Source organism: Hippocampus zosterae, chromosome 8 (genome assembly GCF_025434085.1).
Source record: "Hippocampus zosterae strain Florida chromosome 8, ASM2543408v3, whole genome shotgun sequence".
In the NCBI taxonomy this organism is placed as follows: domain Eukaryota; kingdom Metazoa; phylum Chordata; class Actinopteri; order Syngnathiformes; family Syngnathidae; genus Hippocampus; species Hippocampus zosterae.
In genome coordinates this window covers 24554573-24573014 of record NC_067458.1, presented here as the reverse complement: position 1 = coordinate 24573014, position 18442 = coordinate 24554573, and the positions used below count along the sequence as shown (strand labels likewise).

The 18442-nt window shown below is 58.8% G+C and overlaps 2 protein-coding genes across 3 annotated transcripts; both read left to right on the top strand.

Moving 5' to 3' along the window:
* Positions 1 to 454: 454 nt before the first annotated feature.
* LOC127606226 (nardilysin-like) lies at positions 455 to 9374 on the top strand. Of its 2 annotated transcripts, XM_052074331.1 has the most exons (31): positions 455 to 606; positions 1445 to 1618; positions 1850 to 2129; positions 2204 to 2285; positions 2503 to 2656; positions 2821 to 2894; positions 2966 to 3061; positions 3147 to 3269; positions 3381 to 3438; positions 3512 to 3585; positions 3853 to 3922; positions 3990 to 4067; positions 4150 to 4270; positions 4786 to 4844; positions 4915 to 4969; positions 5050 to 5154; positions 5289 to 5412; positions 5517 to 5603; positions 5695 to 5814; positions 5909 to 5960; positions 6229 to 6379; positions 6484 to 6611; positions 6787 to 6949; positions 7036 to 7067; positions 7165 to 7303; positions 7422 to 7469; positions 7725 to 7777; positions 7857 to 7940; positions 8079 to 8286; positions 8391 to 8477; positions 9075 to 9374. In XM_052074331.1, exons 2-31 carry the CDS (start codon positions 1455 to 1457, stop codon positions 9297 to 9299), a joined length of 3294 nt encoding a protein of 1097 aa, XP_051930291.1. In that variant the 5' UTR covers positions 455 to 606; positions 1445 to 1454; the 3' UTR covers positions 9300 to 9374. The 2 variants fall into 2 exon arrangements, with proteins under 2 accessions (XP_051930291.1, XP_051930292.1); XM_052074332.1 differs by lacking the exon at positions 8391 to 8477.
* Positions 9375 to 10291: 917 nt separating this feature from the next.
* Positions 10292 to 18207, top strand: LOC127606015 (sterile alpha motif domain-containing protein 9-like). Its single transcript, XM_052073985.1, has 3 exons — positions 10292 to 11159; positions 13599 to 13866; positions 14051 to 18207. The coding sequence occupies exons 1-3, from the start codon at positions 10554 to 10556 to the stop codon at positions 17665 to 17667; spliced, it is 4491 nt and encodes a 1496-aa protein (XP_051929945.1). The 5' UTR covers positions 10292 to 10553; the 3' UTR covers positions 17668 to 18207.
* Positions 18208 to 18442: the final 235 nt, after the last annotated feature.

Here is an 18442-nt window from a genome sequence, read left to right as displayed (position 1 = left end):
TGCACAGCTGGCGCCTGATGGATAGAAATGAAGACAACTCTTGAGTGCATTTATCTACGACAAATCAGACCGACTGCATTTTCCTCCACCTTTCCATCCTAATGAGTAATCCAAACTTTGCCCGAGAAAACCTCTCCCTTGCATGCCGTAATGTTCCATTGTTGGGATTGAATATCTGAAGCATCGACACACGAGTCAAAGCAATGGCACGTAAAGCCTCAATGCTTCAGGCAGCGTCATCTCAGCAACACTTGAACTGTTTTGTTAAGCGCTTTGTTCCAGCTGCACCTGTTGCGAAAGCGCTCTATAAATCAGGATGTACTGTCTTGTATTGTATCACTCGGGGAAAACGCCAGTCCGACAAGTCGCCAAATCTCTCAAAGACACGACGTTGACGAACGTCTCGAAACGTAGAAGAAGAAGACAAACGGGCGAAGAAGAAAAACCGGAAGACGTCACGACCGTGTCCAATCAAGTGCCGCGTTTTGCCAGACGGTGTTTAGCTGCCGCCCAATCACAGGCTTTGTTTCGTCCCACCAATGAGACTCGTCGCTGCGTCCAAGTCGCCACTTGAGCTCACTCCGCGAAAGGCTCTCGTGATCGTTAGTAAGTGGTTCAACGTTCGCTTTGTGTCCCATTAAGATGCCGGACTGTCGCGTTGGGGCCGGTGTCCGCGGCCTGCCGGCCTGCCCCGGGTTGGCGAAGCACCGAACCGGCAAAACGAGTTCCGCTAGCCGGATTAGAGGCTGGATGCTAACATGCGCCGCTACGTTATGCGGCGGCGACTCCCGCTTTCAAGTCGCGCGCTGGGCCGTGTCAATGTCAATCCTCAGTTGGCGTCAAGACGGCGTGGCGAACTTGAGACGCCGTCAGTCCTGCCACATCACCCGGCCGTGGGCGGTCAGGGCTTCGCCGACACGATCCCAAACTCCCCCCCAACATTTTCCAATTTCCAACCGTCTATTTCAGGCGTAGTTTCAGTCGGGTTCCTCGAGAGCCTCTCTCCTGCCTCTTTTCGGTCCCTCCCAACTCCCAACACACCCGATTCAATTGTTCAGGCCTCGCCAGAGCTTGCCGATGAGCTGATGGTTTGAATCAATGACCGAAAACGGGCAGGAGATGCTTCCCTAGCCCCTGTCTTTTTGTTTCCTCGTATTCCTCTGCTTCCAGAATGTAAATGTTCGATCCAGTAAGTGAGGCCAACTACAGCCTAAAGTTTTCACCGTTTCAACGGGACCGGCTGAAATCGGATTGGACAAAACGGTCCAAAATCATGCAATAGCAAGAAGCAAATGTTGGAACGGAAGTTCCGTGCTTTCTGAAAATTTGAAGGGCAGCACGGAAAGACTTGCCCACCGTGACCGTTGGCCAAGTGCCAAAGACTGCGCGCGGCTGTGAACGGCGTCCACGACGATGTCGCTACAACCGCCTGTTGTCCCAGCAGCGTCGTCGCCATGCCTCAGACCAGCAAGTCCGTCGCCGCCGCCAGCGCTTCGGGTCAGGCCTCCTCTCCGGACCGGGGCGAACCGCCGCCGCCTGTGCCGCCCACGCGGGACGGCGCCGAGGAGCAAGGAGACCCCGAGATCGTCAAGTCGCCCAGCGACCCCAAGAAGTACAGGTGAGATCGGCTTTTCCATCCGAGCGTTCTGATCAAGGGTCCATGTGCCCCCCCCCTCCCATTTCAAATGCCTCAATGATCTCCCATAACCAAAAAAAAAAGAGAGAGAGAGAAAGCAAAAAGGTCTGTTTTGATGATGAGGAGGTTTTCTGAGCGGAGGCGGCCGGCGTCAAATTTTTAGCTGCAGGGAAAACACCCTGGAGGTGATTTGCGCCTTTCCGTCCGTTTCAGATACATCCAGCTGAGCAACGGCCTCAGAGCGCTGCTCATCTCCGACTTGAGCGCCACCGACGGCAGGACCGAAGGAGGCGACGCCGGCCCGGAGCAGGATGACGACGATGATGATGATGATGCCGCCGACGACGACAGCGGCGGCGAAGACGATGCGGATTCGGGCGAGGGCTCGGAGGAGGACGAGGAGGATGGCGAAGAGGAAGAGCAGGACAGCGACTTTGCCGAGCTGGACGAGGACACCGCAGCCAAGAAGAAGAAGAAGAGCGGCGAAAAGCAGGTTGGGACCACACCTTCTCGCCATTTGCCAGCCAGCCGTGTCACCGTGAGCACCGCGTGCGTGCGTGCGTGCAGGCTGCGGCGGCCCTGTGCATCGGCGTGGGCAGCTTCAGCGACCCCGACCAACTGCCCGGCCTGGCCCACTTCCTGGAGCACAGTAAGTCCTGCCGACCTCGTCGCCGGTCATGTGACCGATCGGCGTACAGAAATGTTCTTTGTCGGAGGGAATGGGCGCGGCCACTCCCCGGCCCCGCTCCCGAAACTTTCGCGACTTCCGTACTCGTCCCGCTTTGACGCAAAAAGCGCGGCGGTGGCCGTCGGGCGTGACTGAGCGAAGCCGTGTCTTGTTGTCATGGCGACGCGGCGCGGCGCAGTGGTGTTCATGGGGAGCCGGAAGTACCCGGCGGAGAACGGCTTGGACGCCTTCCTCAAGAAGCACGGCGGCAGCGACAACGCCTCCACCGACTGCGAGCGGACCATCTTCCAGTTCGACGTGCAGAAGAAGCACTTCCGCGAGGCGCTGGACAGGTGAGGCGCGCCGCCGCCGGCCTCCCTCTCCCCTTTGCTTCCTTTCGTCACTCGGCCAGTTCGTTTGTGGGCGAGATCGTTTGCCGGTCTCAACGCGAGTTGAGGCTTTGAATTTGTTAGCGCGTGTCCGTTTGCTAGTTGGTTAGACGGCGCTTTGATGGCAGGTGGGCGCAGTTCTTCATCTGCCCGCTGATGATCGAGGACGCGGTGGACCGAGAGGTGGAGGCGGTCGACAGCGGTAAGAGCCCGAGCGGCGGCCGAGCGCGGCCATCTTTGCCCCCTTCCTCGTCTGCCTTTGCTCCTCGGCAGAGTACCAGCTGGCGAGGCCTTCGGACTCGCATCGCAAGGAGATGCTCTTCGGCAGCCTGGCCGCGCCGGGACATCCCATGAGCAAGTTCTGCTGGGGTAGGGGGAACGAGCGCCGTGAGGGGGGCGGGGGGTGGCCCCGTCTCGGCTGAATGTTCTGTTTCTGTGCGCCTGGCGACAACAGGAAACGCGCAGACGTTGAAGCAGGAGCCCAGAGAGCGAGGCATCAACACGTACCAACACCTGCGGCAGTTTTGGACACGATATTACTCGGCGCACTACATGACGCTCGCTGTGCAGTCCAAAGGTTGGTGTGTCCGCCTGTCAACTCTCCACCAACCCCCCCCCCCCCCCCCCCCCCCACACGAAGCAGCACCGACAAGACTTTGCCTCGCCTCTCCCTCCTCCCTCCGGTCAGAGACTTTGGACACGTTGGAGCAGTGGGTCCGAGAGATCTTCGTCCACATCCCCAACAAGTAAGACATCGTCTTCGTCGTCCTCACTCATCCTCATCATCTGAGTTGTTGTTGTCGTCGTCGCCGTCTTCAGTGCTGAACCGGCGGTGGACTTTTCTCATCTGTCGAGGCCGTTCGACACGCCGGCCTTCCACAAACTCTACCGAGGTATCTGAAACGCTCACCGGCATACAAAGGCGTCGTGAAAAGGGGCCAAAAGGCCCCTTTCATACCTGTCAACTTTTTTTACCAAAAAAAAAAAACCCTTATGACATACCAAAGCATTTGATATGTCAAAATAACGGCCCAGAAAATAATTTTCAATGATATTTATTGTCGATCTCCATAATACACGTGGAAAGTTGGCATAGCACGCAGCATTGTGGGCATGAGCAAAGGCAAGTTCCTGTGACTCATTGAGTGCGGCCGTTGCAGTGGTCCCCGTGAGGAAGGTGCACGCTCTGACCATCAGCTGGGCCTTGCCCCCCCAGGGCAAACACTACAGGTGAGTTTCCGCGAGGACGCCCACGTGGAGTCGGCCCCCTGACGCGGCCGCTGTCGCGCAACAACAGAGTGAAGCCCCTCCACTACATCTCCTGGCTGATCGGACACGAGGGCAGCGGCAGCATCCTTTCCCTGCTGCGCAGGAAGTGAGGCCGTCGCCCGCCGCCGCCGCCGGCTCGGCCCACCCGCTCGCGCCGCTGACGCCGGCGTCGTCGCCCGTGTGTTCAGGTGCTGGGCGCTGGCTCTGTTCGGGGGGAACAGCGAGACGGGCTTCGACCAGAACACCACCTACTCCATCTTCTCCATCTCCATCACGCTGACCGACGAGGGCTACCGCAACTTCTACCAGGTCAGGCCGCCGCGACCCCGGCGGGAACGTCGAAAGCTTTGCCCCCCGTGGGGTGGGGGGGCAGAGTGGGCTCTTGGGCAGTCCCCAAGAATTGTTGGCCGCAACCCCAGTTTGCGTTGATGCGGCCGTTCATTTTGAATATGTTGACATGATTGTCACTGCGTTTCCAGCCTGCACATCTCAAATGGCAATTATACGCGGAAATCCACCGTTTTATTTTTTAAATTGATCATTTTTGTGACTAAATCCATTGAGAACATTTTGGGGGGGGGGGGTCCGGTACCCCATCGTTGAGTTTTCACGAGCTCTCCCGATCAGTCTTTCTATCTTCCGATTGTAAACAGCTCTGTGATTGGACGCATATGATGTCTTACTCGTTGTGATTGGTTGCCCCGTCCAGGCCACGCCCCTTTCCGCCTTTGTCATCACTAGCCATTGCCATTCGTGCTAATGAGGCAGAAAGACATTTCTCGCATTTCCTCTCTCTCTCTCTGTCTCTCATGTTTTGTGTGCAGGTGGTCCACTTGGTGTTCCAGTACCTGAAGATGTTGCAGACTCTCGGCCCTCAGCAGAGGTCTGCTCCCAACGCGCTCGCCCTGACAAACACGCGCACGTGGTGACAGCGCTGACATTTTCCTCTTCAGGATCTACGAGGAAATTCAGAAGATTGAAGATAACGAGTTCCACTATCAGGAGCAGGTGGAGCGGCCGGAGCTAACACGCTAACGCTCGGTGCTGGGCGCCGGCGAGTGGTTGACCGCTTTGTCCGGCCCCCCCAGACGGATCCCATCGAGTTTGTGGAGAACGTCTGCGAGAACATGCAGCTGTTTCCCAAAGAGGACTTCCTGACCGGAGACCAGCTCATGTTTCACTTCGACCCCCAGGTGGGCCGGCGTCCTCTCGCCACACCCTCGCTTTCTCGCGCCCGGGTTGAGAAGGCTCAGGCTCCGCCCCCGAGCGCAAAGCGGCGTCTGCGCGTAGGCGGCTCGCCTGACGGAGCGCCCGCCCCGTGTGTCAGGTGATCGCCGAGGCTCTCTCCTTGCTGACTTGCGAGCGAGCCAACTTGCTGCTGCTCTCTCCGGAACACGAAGGCCGCTGCCAGCTCAGGGAGAAATGGTTCGGCACCTCTTACAGCGTGGAGGGTAGGACGCTTCTGCGCACAAACGCGCCCGGACGTCCGAGGGCACAGACCCGTGCGGGTTTTCCTCCCGACTTGAGCGGGTTTGCCTTTGTTTGGTGTCTTCAGACATCCCGGCCGAGTGGGCTGAACGCTGGGCGTCCGACTTTGAAGTCAACCCCGAGCTCCACCTTCCCGCCGAAAACAAGTTCATCGGTCTGTCATTCCAAAAACAAAAACAAAAAGCACATGAACGATGATGTTACGGAGAGATTTTACACTTCCCCCACCCCTTGCCCCCCCCCAGCTTCCGACTTTGCTCTGAGGCCCTCCGACTGTCCCGACTCGGAGTATCCGGTGAAGATCTTGGACGACCAGCGAGGTTGTCTGTGGTACAAGAAGGACAACAAGTTCAAGATCCCAAAAGGTGAGCGCGGGCCACAGCGCCATCTGCTGGCTACGTTCTGTCATTCTACATTGCGCCTGAGCGCCGGTGTTTTGTTTTCTTGTGAATCTTCCAGCGTACATTCGCTTCCACTTGATCTCGCCGGTGATTCAGAAGAGTCCTGAGAAGTAAGAGAGAGCGCGCACACGCCCAGAGGGCCGCCCTCTGGAGTTTCCTCCGCTCGCGAGCCGCCGTTTTGCGTTAAGTCGACAGTGCCGTGATGGCGACGGGCAGAATGTGAGCGCGGGAAGTCGGTCACTAGGCCACGCCCCTCAAAGTCGCACGCCGTACGACGTTGACAACTTGCGGAAGCTATTTTTAGCTGAGCGGCCGCCGCGTGCGCTACGTGCCGCCTAGCGCTGACGCGTAGTCCTTGTGGATGATGTCGTCCTCCAGTCTGGTGCTCTTGGACCTGTTGGTCAACATCCTGGCTCACAACCTGGCCGAGCCGGCGTACGAGGCCGACGTGGCGCAGCTGGAGTACAAACTGGTGGCCGGCGAGCACGGCCTCATCGTCAAGCTCAAAGGCTTCAACCACAAGCTTCCCGTGAGCGACTCGTGTTGGAAGTTGCAAATCCTTCACGCAGCCCCCACTTCATCCATTGTCCCCCCCCCCCCTTGCCCCGCTCTCTTTTTGCTCGGCGTGTTCAGCTGCTGCTGAAGCTGCTGGTGGAGCACCTGGCGGAGTTCAGCTCAGACGTGGGCGTGTTTGACATGTTTTTGGAGCAGCTGAAGAAGACCTACTTCAACATCCTCATCAAGCCCGAGCGTCTGGCCAAGTGCGTGCGCCCCCCCCCCCCCCCCCCCACCTTTGGATCATTACGATCATTTTGTCACCGCCAACCCAAGCGCTCGCCAACTGAGCGGGCGCCCCGGCGCGCGGAAGGAATATTTGTCACCTGCCATTTCCCCGCCGCCCTTAAGCGGATTTGCCGACTTTTTGCCGGCGCGCAGGGACGTGCGTCTGCTGATTCTGGAGCAGCGTCGCTGGTCGCTGGGTGAGAAGTACCGGGCCGCGGTGGCCGGCTTGAGCCTCCGAGACCTGCTGGACTTTGCGGGCCGGCTGAAGGCGGAACTGTACGTGGAGGGCCTGGTGCAGGGCAACTTCACCAGCACGGTCGGTGGACGGCTTCGAGCCGCTTGAGCGCCGGCCGGCCGGCTGGCCTGCTGGCTGCCGTCTAACCGGATGCTTTTCTGCTACAGGAGGCCAAGGAGTTCCTGCACGACTTGACAGAGTGAGTTGCTGCGCAAGGGGTGGACCCGGCGGTGGCACGGTTGGGGGGGGGTTGCTCGACTCGCTGGCTGACGACGGGCGGGCCTGTCCCCCCGCAGGAAGCTGCATTTCCAACCTCTGCCGGCGGAGGTGCCCGTGTCCTTCCGCGTGGTGGAGCTGCCCGTCGCTCATCACCTGTGCAAGGTCAAGTCCCTCAACAAGGGCGACGCCAACTCGGAGGTCACCGTCTACTACCAGGTGCCGTTCACGCTCATTACTGGGGGGGTTGGGACCACAAGAAAAATCTTTTTGGGTCTCATTCGCGGCCCCCCGACACCTCCTCAAAGTGTGTGCGTGTGTGCCGCATGCGTTGCAGTCGGGCCTGAAGAAACTGCGTGAACACGCCCTGATGGAACTGCTGGTGGTGAGTTGCCGGCGTTATTCCCACGCGAGTTTCGTGTCGCCAGGAGGCGGCGGCGTCTTGTCGGCATTCCCCCAACGCTCTCACGCAAACCCGTTGGCGCCGTCGCGGAAGGACCGGGCCGGCATCCATCTTGGCGGCCATCTTTGTTTTGGGCTTTGCCAGCACCGCCCACATTCCAAACATTTCCATTCATTTCAGTGGAGAACAAGGCCCCTCCGTACATATGCTGTCTGTGTGTGTGTGTGTGTGTGTCAGATGCACATGGAGGAGCCCTGCTTTGACTTCCTCCGGACCAAAGAGACGCTGGGGTGAGCGCTGGCAACGGGACGCGATCGGGGAGGGTCGGGCGGCCGGCGGTCCCGTCAACGTTGCGGCTTTGTCTTCCAGCTACCACGTGTACCCCACCTGCAGGAACACCTCGGGCGTCCTGGGCTTCTCCGTCACCGTGGAAACGCAGGCCACCAAGTTCAGGTCAGCGGCGCTCGGCCTCCGACGCCACCAACTGGTGGTGGTTTAAAGGTGGTTTGGCGAGGATGTTGAACCCGAGGCGAGGGCGCGCCTCCGTCGGTTGACGGCGTCCGCACGCGGCGCTTCTGTCCCGTTTGTCAGCACGGAGTTGGTGGAGTCCAAGGTGGAGGAGTTCCTGCGCTCGTTCGGCGCCCGTCTGTCGGCGCTGAGCGACGAGGCCTTCGCCACGCAGGTGACGGCGCTGGTCAAGATGAAGGAGTGCGAGGACGCTCACCTGGGCGAAGAAGTGGACCGCAACTGGTTTGAGGTGCTGACCAGGCAATTCCTCTTCCAGAGACTCAACATGGAGGTGAGTCGTCGCGCTCGCTCACTCGCCGTTTGATGCGCCGTCGTGAGGCCGGGCCACGTCAAGGGCCGGCGGGCCAGTAAGCGACCTCGCTCGTGTCGTGGCAGATCTCGGCGCTGAAGGAGCTGACGCGGGACCATCTGCTCGACTGGTTTGCCGAGCACCGCCGCGCCGGCAGGAAGCTCAGCGTGCACGTAAGACGCCCGACGCGCCTCCCTCCCTGCAGAAGCACTTGTCATTTGAGCACAAGCATGTGCCAATTTGGCTGGGCAACAACCCCCCCCCAAAAAAACCCGCCAATGTCTTTCTTCTTCTCGAAACGAATTGTACATTTTCAAGACGTGAGATATTTCAAGAAAATGTTTGATATTTTTGAAACCTGTGCCAGAAAAGGCGCTTCCCCCTCAAAATGGACCATTTCCTTGGAAGCCCCCAAAATCCGTTTTTACGCATTAGGAAATCAAAAGTTTTTTTTTTAAAACTGGCATGGCGTTGCCTACTATGATATGAACACGGATTCATTTTTGTTTGGGCACAGTTAATTGCTCCCTTTTCCAGCGAAGAGGCCACGGGAATATTCCCCCGCACTATTTGTCCTTCTTTGCAGAGGATAAAGAATAGATGCTTTGTTGCCCTGTCAAACGGCCTCGTCGTATCGGAGGACACATTTAGTTTTGCGTCAAGTCTTCATGGCTCCCGGATGGATCATTTGACGGCAGTGCGTGTCCAAGCGCTTTTGCTCTTCCTCTGAGATTTTGCGGTGCGATTGACACGAACGCATTTGGGTTCAGGTGGCGGGCTTCGGCACGGAGGAGGGCGACCCGCGGGACCCCGACGCCGGCTGCGGTCCGGACGGCGCCGCCGCCGCCGCCTCCTCGTCCTACGGCGAGGTCGGCTCGCTGAACTTCCTGCCCGTCTCCTCGCCGGCCCTGAGGGACGCCACGACGGCCGTCTGCGACATCCGAGCCTTTACCTCCGCCCTCCCTCTACACCCTTACCACAAAGTCCTCAGCTAGGTGGCGCTGTGGCATTGTCGCCCCCTCCGTTGTTGTCGCGCAGACCATTAAAAGTCTTGGACAAGCCGGCTTTTCGGACGCCGTCCGTTTTTTTTAATTTATTGTTTTAATGGACAACTTTTGAATGGGCGGGCGACTTTTTCCTCCAAACAAATGAGCCTTTTCCAGGCAGCAGACGAGCTAAGATAAGATAAGATATCTTTTACTCTATGAGGCCAGGCGCAAGTCCTTTTTCCTTTGGAGCTCGTGATGATTCACCGCAATCAGACTTTGGAACTTTGCTGATAAGTGTGCCTAATAATAATCACGGATCTATTGGCGAGGGCGGGCTTTCCCAAACGGAATCGCTTTGGGCGCGGTCACGGCGCTGCGCGTGGCCCACTCGGCCCCGCTTCTTCGAACCCCGACGTGAGGCGGCGAGAGGTCGTGCGCTTTGGTTTCGTTTGACACGTGACGGTGCGGCCCGCCCCTCCTCCCCCCGCGCCGTTTCCGGGAAGCGAGGGAGAATCGAAAGTGATCCGAGCGCTCGAGAATCCTCTTCTGTCGCCGTCGCCCCAAAGACCATTTGCGGGAGCCGAAAACGCCGCCGGCGGGGGCCATTTCGGTCGGGGCCGCGACGCTTCAGCTCGCGGTCGAGTCCGCCGCGTGTGCGCCCGCTTCCGGTGTTCCTCATGGTTTGGCGGCGTCGACTCGTACGTCTTGAAAATGGCTTTTCCTCCAGGTTGCGCTCGACGCCATTGGACTGGTTTGCATAGGGGGCCGCGTTCTGCCCGTCGGCGTAGTGGCACCTTCAGCGGAATACAAATCAAACGGTGAGGTTTTTTGTTTTTGCCGGAAAAACAAAAAACAAAAACGATTCTGCAAATGATACATAACTCTGGCATATTTTTTTATTTCGAACATCATACGTTTTTGAAGTCCTATTTTCTCGATATTGTATGTGTGTATATTCCCGGGGGCAGGGGGGGGGGGGGCAAGGGAATGTGTTCAGAATTTTGTCCAAAGTTGCCTATTGGCCAGTTGCTCACATCGTTCAGCTTTTTTCCGGGAAAACGGCGCATAGTTTGGAGGGAATAGTCAGACGTTGCCAAACGAGGAGAGTTGTATTTTTTTCAAACACTTAAATTTCCCTCAAGCGAGATCGCCAATTTCCGTAAGCGGCTCCAATATTCTCCCTCCAAACGGGCCTGCGTTTGGAGGCATTTTGCAAAGCGCCAAGTGACTTTTGCAGGACGCCAAGGCGGCGCCTCAACGATGAGCGTCGTCGGCGAGCTGCCGGCCGACGTCGGCCGGTGGACGTTGGCGGACATCGTCCGCTGGCTGAAGTGCGAGGTCGGCGTGAGTAGGGGGCTGGCGTCCAAGTTGGCCAAGGAGGTGGAGTGCGGCCAGTTCCTGTTGACCTTTGACAAGCTCGACATCCTGGAGCTGGGAATCAAGCACGGGCCCGCCGTCTTGATCAGCAGGTCGCTGGAGAGGCTGAAAAAGGGCCAAAGGGGCGCGACGCCCCCCTGCGGCGGCGTGGAGACTTGGAGCCCCCAGCAAGTGTTCCAGTGGCTCCTCCCTCAGGTCCCAAGCAACTCGCAGTGCGCGCAGCGCCTCCTGGACGAAGACGTCTCGGGGAGGTGTCTGCTTTGCTTCGGCAAGAAGGACTTTGCGGACCTCGGCGTCCGCAGCGGCCCGGCCGTGCACATTCTGAAAAAACTAAGCCAGCTCAAAGCCGTAGCGGCGCAGTCCGCCGGCGCCGCTACGGACCGAGGGGATGACCGCTCTGTCCCCCAAAAAGAGACCCAAAAGCTTCTCGACGTTCCACCGGAGGGCAAGGATCGGATGGACCGCAGACCAAAGAGGAAACAAATCGAGGTACACTTCCTGCCTTGCATGCTGACAAGGAAGCAAAAATACAAATACATTGTACTTCATACATTGCCCCCCGTGCACCAAAAAGAAACCAAAGTATTTTCAAGAAATTGCACAGTTCCGGCGGTAGCGGATTCCTCTACTTTGAACTTCCTTTCTTTCCTCAAAATAGCTTCTTGTTTTCCTCCGACCTCGGCAGATAACCACGCGACATCAAAAAGAGGAAGTGATACGTCCACCAAACAGCAGCTCAGCATACCCACCCTTTTTGGAGTCCTTGGAGGGTGTGCTGTAGAGTACTCCTGCTGGGGACTCCCTTGTTCTACTGGGGGACTTCAATGCTCACGTGGGCAATGACAGTGAGACCTGGAGGGGCGTGTTTGGGAGGAACGGCCCCCCCGATCAGAACTCGAGTGGTGTTTTGTTATTGGACTTCTGTGCTCGTCACGAACACCTTGTTCAAACATAAGGGTGTCCACATGTGCACTTGGCACCAGGACACCCTAGGCCGTAGTTCCATGATCGACCTTGTGGTCGTGTCATCGGATTTGCGGCCGCATGTTCTGGACACTCGGGTGAAGAGAGGGGCGGAGCTGTCAACTGATCACCACCTGGTGGTGAGTAGGCTCCGATGGTGGGGGAAGATGCCGGTCCGTCCTGGCAGACCCAAACGTATTGTGAGGGTTTGTTGGGAGCGCCTGGCGGAATCCCCTGTCAGAAGGAGTTTCAACTCCCACCTCCGACAGAGCTTTTCCCATGTTCCGGGGGAGGCGGGGGACATTGAGTCCGAGTGGACCATGTTCCGTGCCTCTATTGTTGAGGCGGCCAATCTGAGTTGTGGCCGTAAGGTGGTTGGTGCCTGTCGTGGCGGCAACCCTCGTACTCGCTGGTGGACACCAGCAGTAAGGGATGCCGTCAAGCTGAGGAAGGAGTCCTATCGAGCCTTTATGGCCTGTGGGACCCCAGAGGCAGCTGACGGGTATCGACTGGCCAAGCGGAACGCGGCTTTGGTGGTCGCCGAGGCAAAAACCCGAGCATGGGAAGAGTTCGGTGAGGCCATGGAAGCCGACTTCCGGACGGCTTCGAGGAAATTCTTGTCCACAATCCGACGTCTCAGGAGGGGGAAGCGGTGCACCACTAACACTGTGTACAGTGGGGACGGGGCGCTGCTGACTTCGACTCGGAACGTTGTGAACCGGTGGGCAGAGTGCTTCAAAGATCTCCTCAACTCCACCAACACGCCTTCCTTGGAGGAAGCAGAGCCTGGGGACTCTGAGGTGGGCTCTCCTATCTCTGTGGTTGAAGTCACCGATGTGGTTAAAAAGCTCCTCGGTGGCAAGGCCCCGGGGGTGGATGAGATCCACCCGGAGTTCCTCAAGGTTCTGGATGTTGTGGGGCTGTCCTGGTTGACACGCCTCTGCAACATCGCGTGGACAACGGGGAGAGTGCCTCAGGATTGGCAGACCGGGGTGGTAGTCCCTCTTTTTAAAAGGGGGGACCGGAGGGTGTGTTCCAACTACAGAGGGATCACACTCCTCAGCCTCCCTGGTAAGGTCTATTCAGGGGTGCTGGAGAGGAGGGTCCGTCAGGAAGTCGAGCCTCAGATTGAGGAGGAGCAGTGTGGTTTTCGTCCCGGCCGTGGAACAGTGGACCAGCTCTACACCCTTAGCAGGGTCCTTGAGGGTATGTGGGAATTCGCCCAACCAGTCTACATGTGTTTTGTGGACTTGGAGAAGGCGTTTGACCGTGTCCCTCGGGGAGTTCTGTGGGGGGTGCTTCGTGGGTATGGGGTACCGAACCCCCTGATACGGGCTGTTCGGTCACTATACCACCGATGTCAGAGTTTGGTTCGCATTGCCGGCAGTAAGTCGGAATCGTTTCCAGTGAGGGTAGGACTCCGCCAAGGCTGCCCTTTGTCACCGATTCTGTTCATAACCTTCATGGACAGAATCTCTAGGCGCAGCCGAAGCGTTGAGGGGGTCCGTTTTGGGGGCCTCAGTATTACATCCCTGCTTTTTGCAGATGATGTGGTGCTGTTGGCTCCTTCAAACGGGGCTCTCCAACTCTCACTGGAGCGTTTCGCAGCCGAGTGTGAAGCGGCTGGGATGAAAATCAGCACCTCCAAATCTGAAACCATGGTCCTCAGTCGGAATAGCTCCTAAGTCCACCATCTGTCTCGCCTTGCCGTAGCAATTAACGGTGCCGCGACAAAAAAAAGGAGGTAAAGCCATCAACAAGCATCGGTTGAAAGTGTAGAGCAGCAACGCGGAGAAACATGAGTTGAGCACAAGCGTACTCGGACTTGCGCGCGCAGGCCGCGTCCCCTCGGCCTCTCTGCCCTCCGATCCCGTTTAGCCGCTGCCTCCCGGGCGCGACTCACCGTCGGCCGACGGGTGAAACCGAGGCATCAATGCAATTGATGACGCGTTTTGGTCTCGGCAGGAAACGCCGCACGTGCTGACGGTGCAGAAAATCCTGGAGGACCTGGGCAAAGAAGACCTGAAGAAGTTTCAGTTTGTCTTGCGGGAACAGAGGAACGGCCAGGGCGAGCCCACGCCTTGGGGGAAGCTGGAGGGCCGCGACACGGTGGACACGGCCAAGGTCATCGGTGAGCACCACGCCGACCGAGCGCTCCAAGTCACCGGCGAAGTTCTGCGGCAGATCAACCGGCACGACCTCGCCGGCAGGCCGGACCTGGACCGCATCCGGGGTGAGAGAGCCGAGCGCCGTTGCAAATAGAGTTTGGAACTCCGAGAGTTGAGCGCAGGCTTCCCCAAAGCCAAATGGAAACGGTCAGCGTGGCGGGCCGCCGCCGCCGCTCGCCTTTTGCGGCGGACGTGACGTAAATATCACCGAGGAGAGTTCTTGAAATGCCAACGTTGTCGTCGACGCAGGCCAGGCGGCGTGCCGTCCGGAGGAAGCGCAGCTCAAGCGAGAGCCGAACCAGGGGGAAAAACTGAAGAACCTGCTGACGGCGGGCGGCAACTCGCTGGACGGCGGCAACCGCTTCGTGGTGGTGGTGAACAAGAGCAGCCCCGAGCAAATCCGCCACCTGCGCTTCCTCAGCAAGCTGCCCCTCTTTTGCGTGCTGGACTTTGACCCGGACTCCAACGGGCCTCTCGGCCTGTGCCGCGCCTACAAGGAGACCCGCGTGGCCAACCTGCACTCGCCGTCGCAGTACCGGGGCCGCTTGGACTCGGTGGTGAGCAGCCTGAACCTCTACGATCAGACCAGCTGGGTCTTCTGCAACGGCAGACGCGACATCCCCAGCGACGCCGACGTGGAGCTGGACTACCGCACCTGGTTTAGGAGGTCGTGCAAAGACGTGGAGCAACTGGTGGCGCTGGTCTGCGGATGCGACTTTGTCCGCTACGGCCGAGGTTGCGTCGTTTTCCTCTTGCTGTCGCCGGTGGACACGGACAAGGACCCCTTTTTCGAGACCTACGGCTCCTTCCTCAAGCACACCGAAGAGCAGAACGTGGTGACCATCTGCGAGTCGGCCCGCACGTACGCCAAGTGGAAGCGGCTGGTCGCCGACAAATTTGACTTTGACGTGGACCCGCTGTCGGTCTACGAGCTGAGCTTGTCCCAGGTCAACGGGACGGTGGCGGCCTTGGGCCCGCACGGCCATTCTCCGGACAAGCTGCTGCCCTCGTCCGACTCCAGCGCCGTCGTCCTCAGGCGGAAGGACGAGGACCTCATGACGGCCTTGGACGTGTTGTGCCTGAACCAGTGCCAAAACGTCTACGAGGACGAAAAGAGTCCGGAGTTCGCCGACTTCCGCAGGCGCCAGGAGGAGGAGTTTTACCGAGGGGGCAAAGTCACCTGGTGGAACTTTTACTTCTGCGACAAGGACAACAAGAAGACCTTTGTCAAGCGGGACAAGTACAGCAAGGTGATGGCGATGATCCGCTCGCAGCAGAGGGAGAAGCGCAACGCCTGCGCGCAGCTCAACATCTACCACCACCCGGGCTGCGGCGCCACCACCTTGGCCATGCACGTCATGTGGGACCTGCGCGGCGAGTTCCGCTGCGCCGTGCTCAGGGACACTAAGCTGCCCAAGGAGGAAATCGCAGACCAGATCCTTCATCTCATGAAGCTGGAGAGCGGAAGGCACTGCCCGGTCCTGCTGCTGGCGGACGACGTGAAGGAGCCGGACGACCCGCACGACCTGGTCAGCTGCATCCGCAAGGCGGTGGAGGACTCGGAGGGCGCCGGCGCGGAGGACGCGCTCCACTGCAAAGTGACGGTGCTCAACTGCGTGCGCTCGCACAGCCCCAAGAGTCAGTACAGGCGGCAGAACTGCATGCAGTGCCAGTACCTCACCGCCTCGCTGACGCCGCACGAGCAGAGCGAGTTTGAGAAGAAGCTGCAAGAGCTGCAGGAGAGCCACGAGAAGCCGGAAAACTTCTACACCTTCATGATCATGAAGATGAACTTTGACCACAAGTACATCGAGGACGTGGCCCACAACACGCTGAGCGGCTTCGACGCCGGCACCGACGACGGCAAGCTCTTCTCCTTCCTGGCCCTGCTCAACAACTACGTGGCGGAATCGGGCGTGGCCCTGTCGCTGTGCGAAGACTTCTTCGGGGTGAAAATGACGCGCGAGCCGGTGGACTGCGTGCTGGACAGGATGAAGCTCTACTCCAACGTCCTCATCGTGGACCGGGTGGAGGAGTGCGGCGGCTACAGGCGGCTGCGCATCCTGCACCACACCATCGCGGCGGCCTGCCTGAAGGTGCTGGAGAGGAGCCACTTCCTCAAGGTCAGCGACATCACCTTGCACATGCTCCACTACGACCTGTTCTTCAGCGACGGCGTGGTCAAGGACCGGCTGGTGCTCTCCATCGAGCGCATGCTGATCTGTCGGCAGCGCAAGAAGGACGGCGACGAGCGGGAGCTGTTCTCGCCCCTCATCGACAAGATCCACCAGCAGCAGGGCGGCCGGACGGTGCGGGACGTCTTCGTCAAGGCCTCCTCCAGGTTCCCGCAGCGAGCCTCCGTGCCCCAGGCCCTGGCGCGCTACCTGTACATCAACGAACGAGACTTTCCCGAGGCGCTGCGCTGGGCCGAGAAGGCCAAGAACATCGCGCGGAACCCGTACACCGTCGACACCGTGGCGCAAGTCTACAAAAGCAGCTTGCGCTGCAACGTGGACCGGGAAAAACAAGAGCTGTCGCGCAACCCCGACAACCTGGACGCCAACATCCGCTTGGCCGCCAACGGCATCCGGGCCTTCCAGTTGGCCCAGGAGCAGTCGGACAACGAGGACAATTCGCAAGCCGAGCGCCCCGAGGACGAGTCGGGCGACTTCCCGCGCAACGGCTACAACATTAACGGCCACGTGGGGGTCCTGGAGATGTCCTTCATCGTCTTTGAGGTCCTGGCCAAGCTTCCCTTCTTCCACGAGCGCGAGCCCGTGAAGAAAAACCTCTTGCAGAGCTTCCTCAGCGGCTCCATCCCAATCGACGGCGTCCAAAAGGACGACGACGAGGCCACCGCCAGGTACGTCCAGATCATCAAGGACCACGAGCCCTTCCTGCTCCACCTCAAGCCCAAAGTCAAGAGCAAGTTTGACATCCTCAACTGCTACTTCACCTACACCAAAGGGAACTTTGAGTTTGACGCGGTCAACTGCCGCACCGTCTGCGACCACTTCAAGAAGTACGTGGACCTCTTCTGCACGGTGCCGGAGGAGCTGCGCAAAGTCAAAGAGGACAACCCCAAGCTGAAATCCAAGCTGATCCTGGAGGAGCGCCGGGTGTACCTGGAGAAGCGCCTTGCCGACACCTTCTCTGGAGTTCTGCAGCACCTGGACCGGCCGGCCCAGGAGGTGGAGGAAATGGTAGAGTCTTACGCCGTCCTGCAGCAGACGGTCAAGCAGAAGCGGAACATCCAGGTTCGGATCAACTACATCCTGGCAAACGTGGTCCTCTACCTGCTGCGGCCCAAGTCCAAGCTGTTTGAGGGCTACCAGCAGCTCCGCAACCTCCTCCTGGAGGCCTTGCAGGCCGTGGGCCTCACCTACAACTTGCCCGACCCCTACTACCTGGCCCTCCTCTTCTTCTGGCCCGCGCCCTCCGAGGAGGGCGACATCCGAACCTACCTCAAAGCCATCCGCTCTTCGTCCCGCAAGCTTCTGTCCAAGTTGTCCAACAGGAGCACCGTCGCCCACCTCTACCTGGGACGGGGGACCGAGCTCAAGCGACTGGTGTCCAAGGCCAGCCTGGACAGGAGCTTCCTTTGCAAGATGCCGCGCGACACGCTGGCCCAGCTCTGGTGGAACGGAGACATCTTCAAGGAGAAGGACATCAGCGACCGCCTGCTGCGAGTCGGCGGCACCATCGAGCAAGGGGAGGTCTTCGCCAACTACGGCGGGCTGAAGATTCCCGTGCATCCGGCTCGCCGCAGCGGGATCCGGAGAGGCTGCAGCACCGAGAAGGTTTCCTTCTACCTGGGCTTTGCCATCAACGGGCCGCTGGCCTACGACGTCCGCTATGAAAATTGATCCCGTCCTCGGTGATCTGACAAGCTTGCTGTGGATCTGCTGACGCAGCGCCGCTAGCTCGCGGCACGCTCCACCCCCCTACGAAAAGTAGTGTTTTTTTCTTTCTTTGGTGGGGGGGGGGGGGGGGGTCTGGCACGCCTGCCCGCCCATCAAGTCTTCAACAATTTGTCGTCCTTTCTGAAAATGTGTTTGCAAGTCAGTACTGTACGAGGGCCTGTCGATATCTGCTCGTGGATGGTCCGGCATGAGAATGTGTACTTGAAACGAGAGTGTCATCTTGACGCCGTTAAACCCTCGGCGAATGTGTCAGAAAAAGAGAAAACACTTTGATAAAGGGATGCATTTTATTGATCTTGATGCTGCACGTGTCCTCATTTTCGCTACCGACTCTTCAAGGTGCCTCATCTTAGCCCCGGCGCCCTCTAGTGACCGGCCGCCGTCGCGGTGCGCGACTGGGTGACGAAGCGCCGGCTTCGCGAGTGGCAATTCAGTCCGGAGGCGAGCGGGCGTATCGGCTTTCGGCGAGAGCGGTCGCAATCTAATGCTTCTGTGAAAATTGTTGGCGGGGGGGGGGGGGGGGGGGGCGCATTTGGCCACATGAACGCTTGCAAATTCGGTGCCGGCGGTGTCGTCGTCAGGGGCAGGAGATTCGGCAGCTTAAACCTTGTGTGCTCCAAATTACAAAGGCCTTAAGTTACGCATTTTACAATTTTTGTAATGATGTATTTTGTGTTATACAAACATTCTTTTTTCAAACACTCAAATCTTCAGAGGC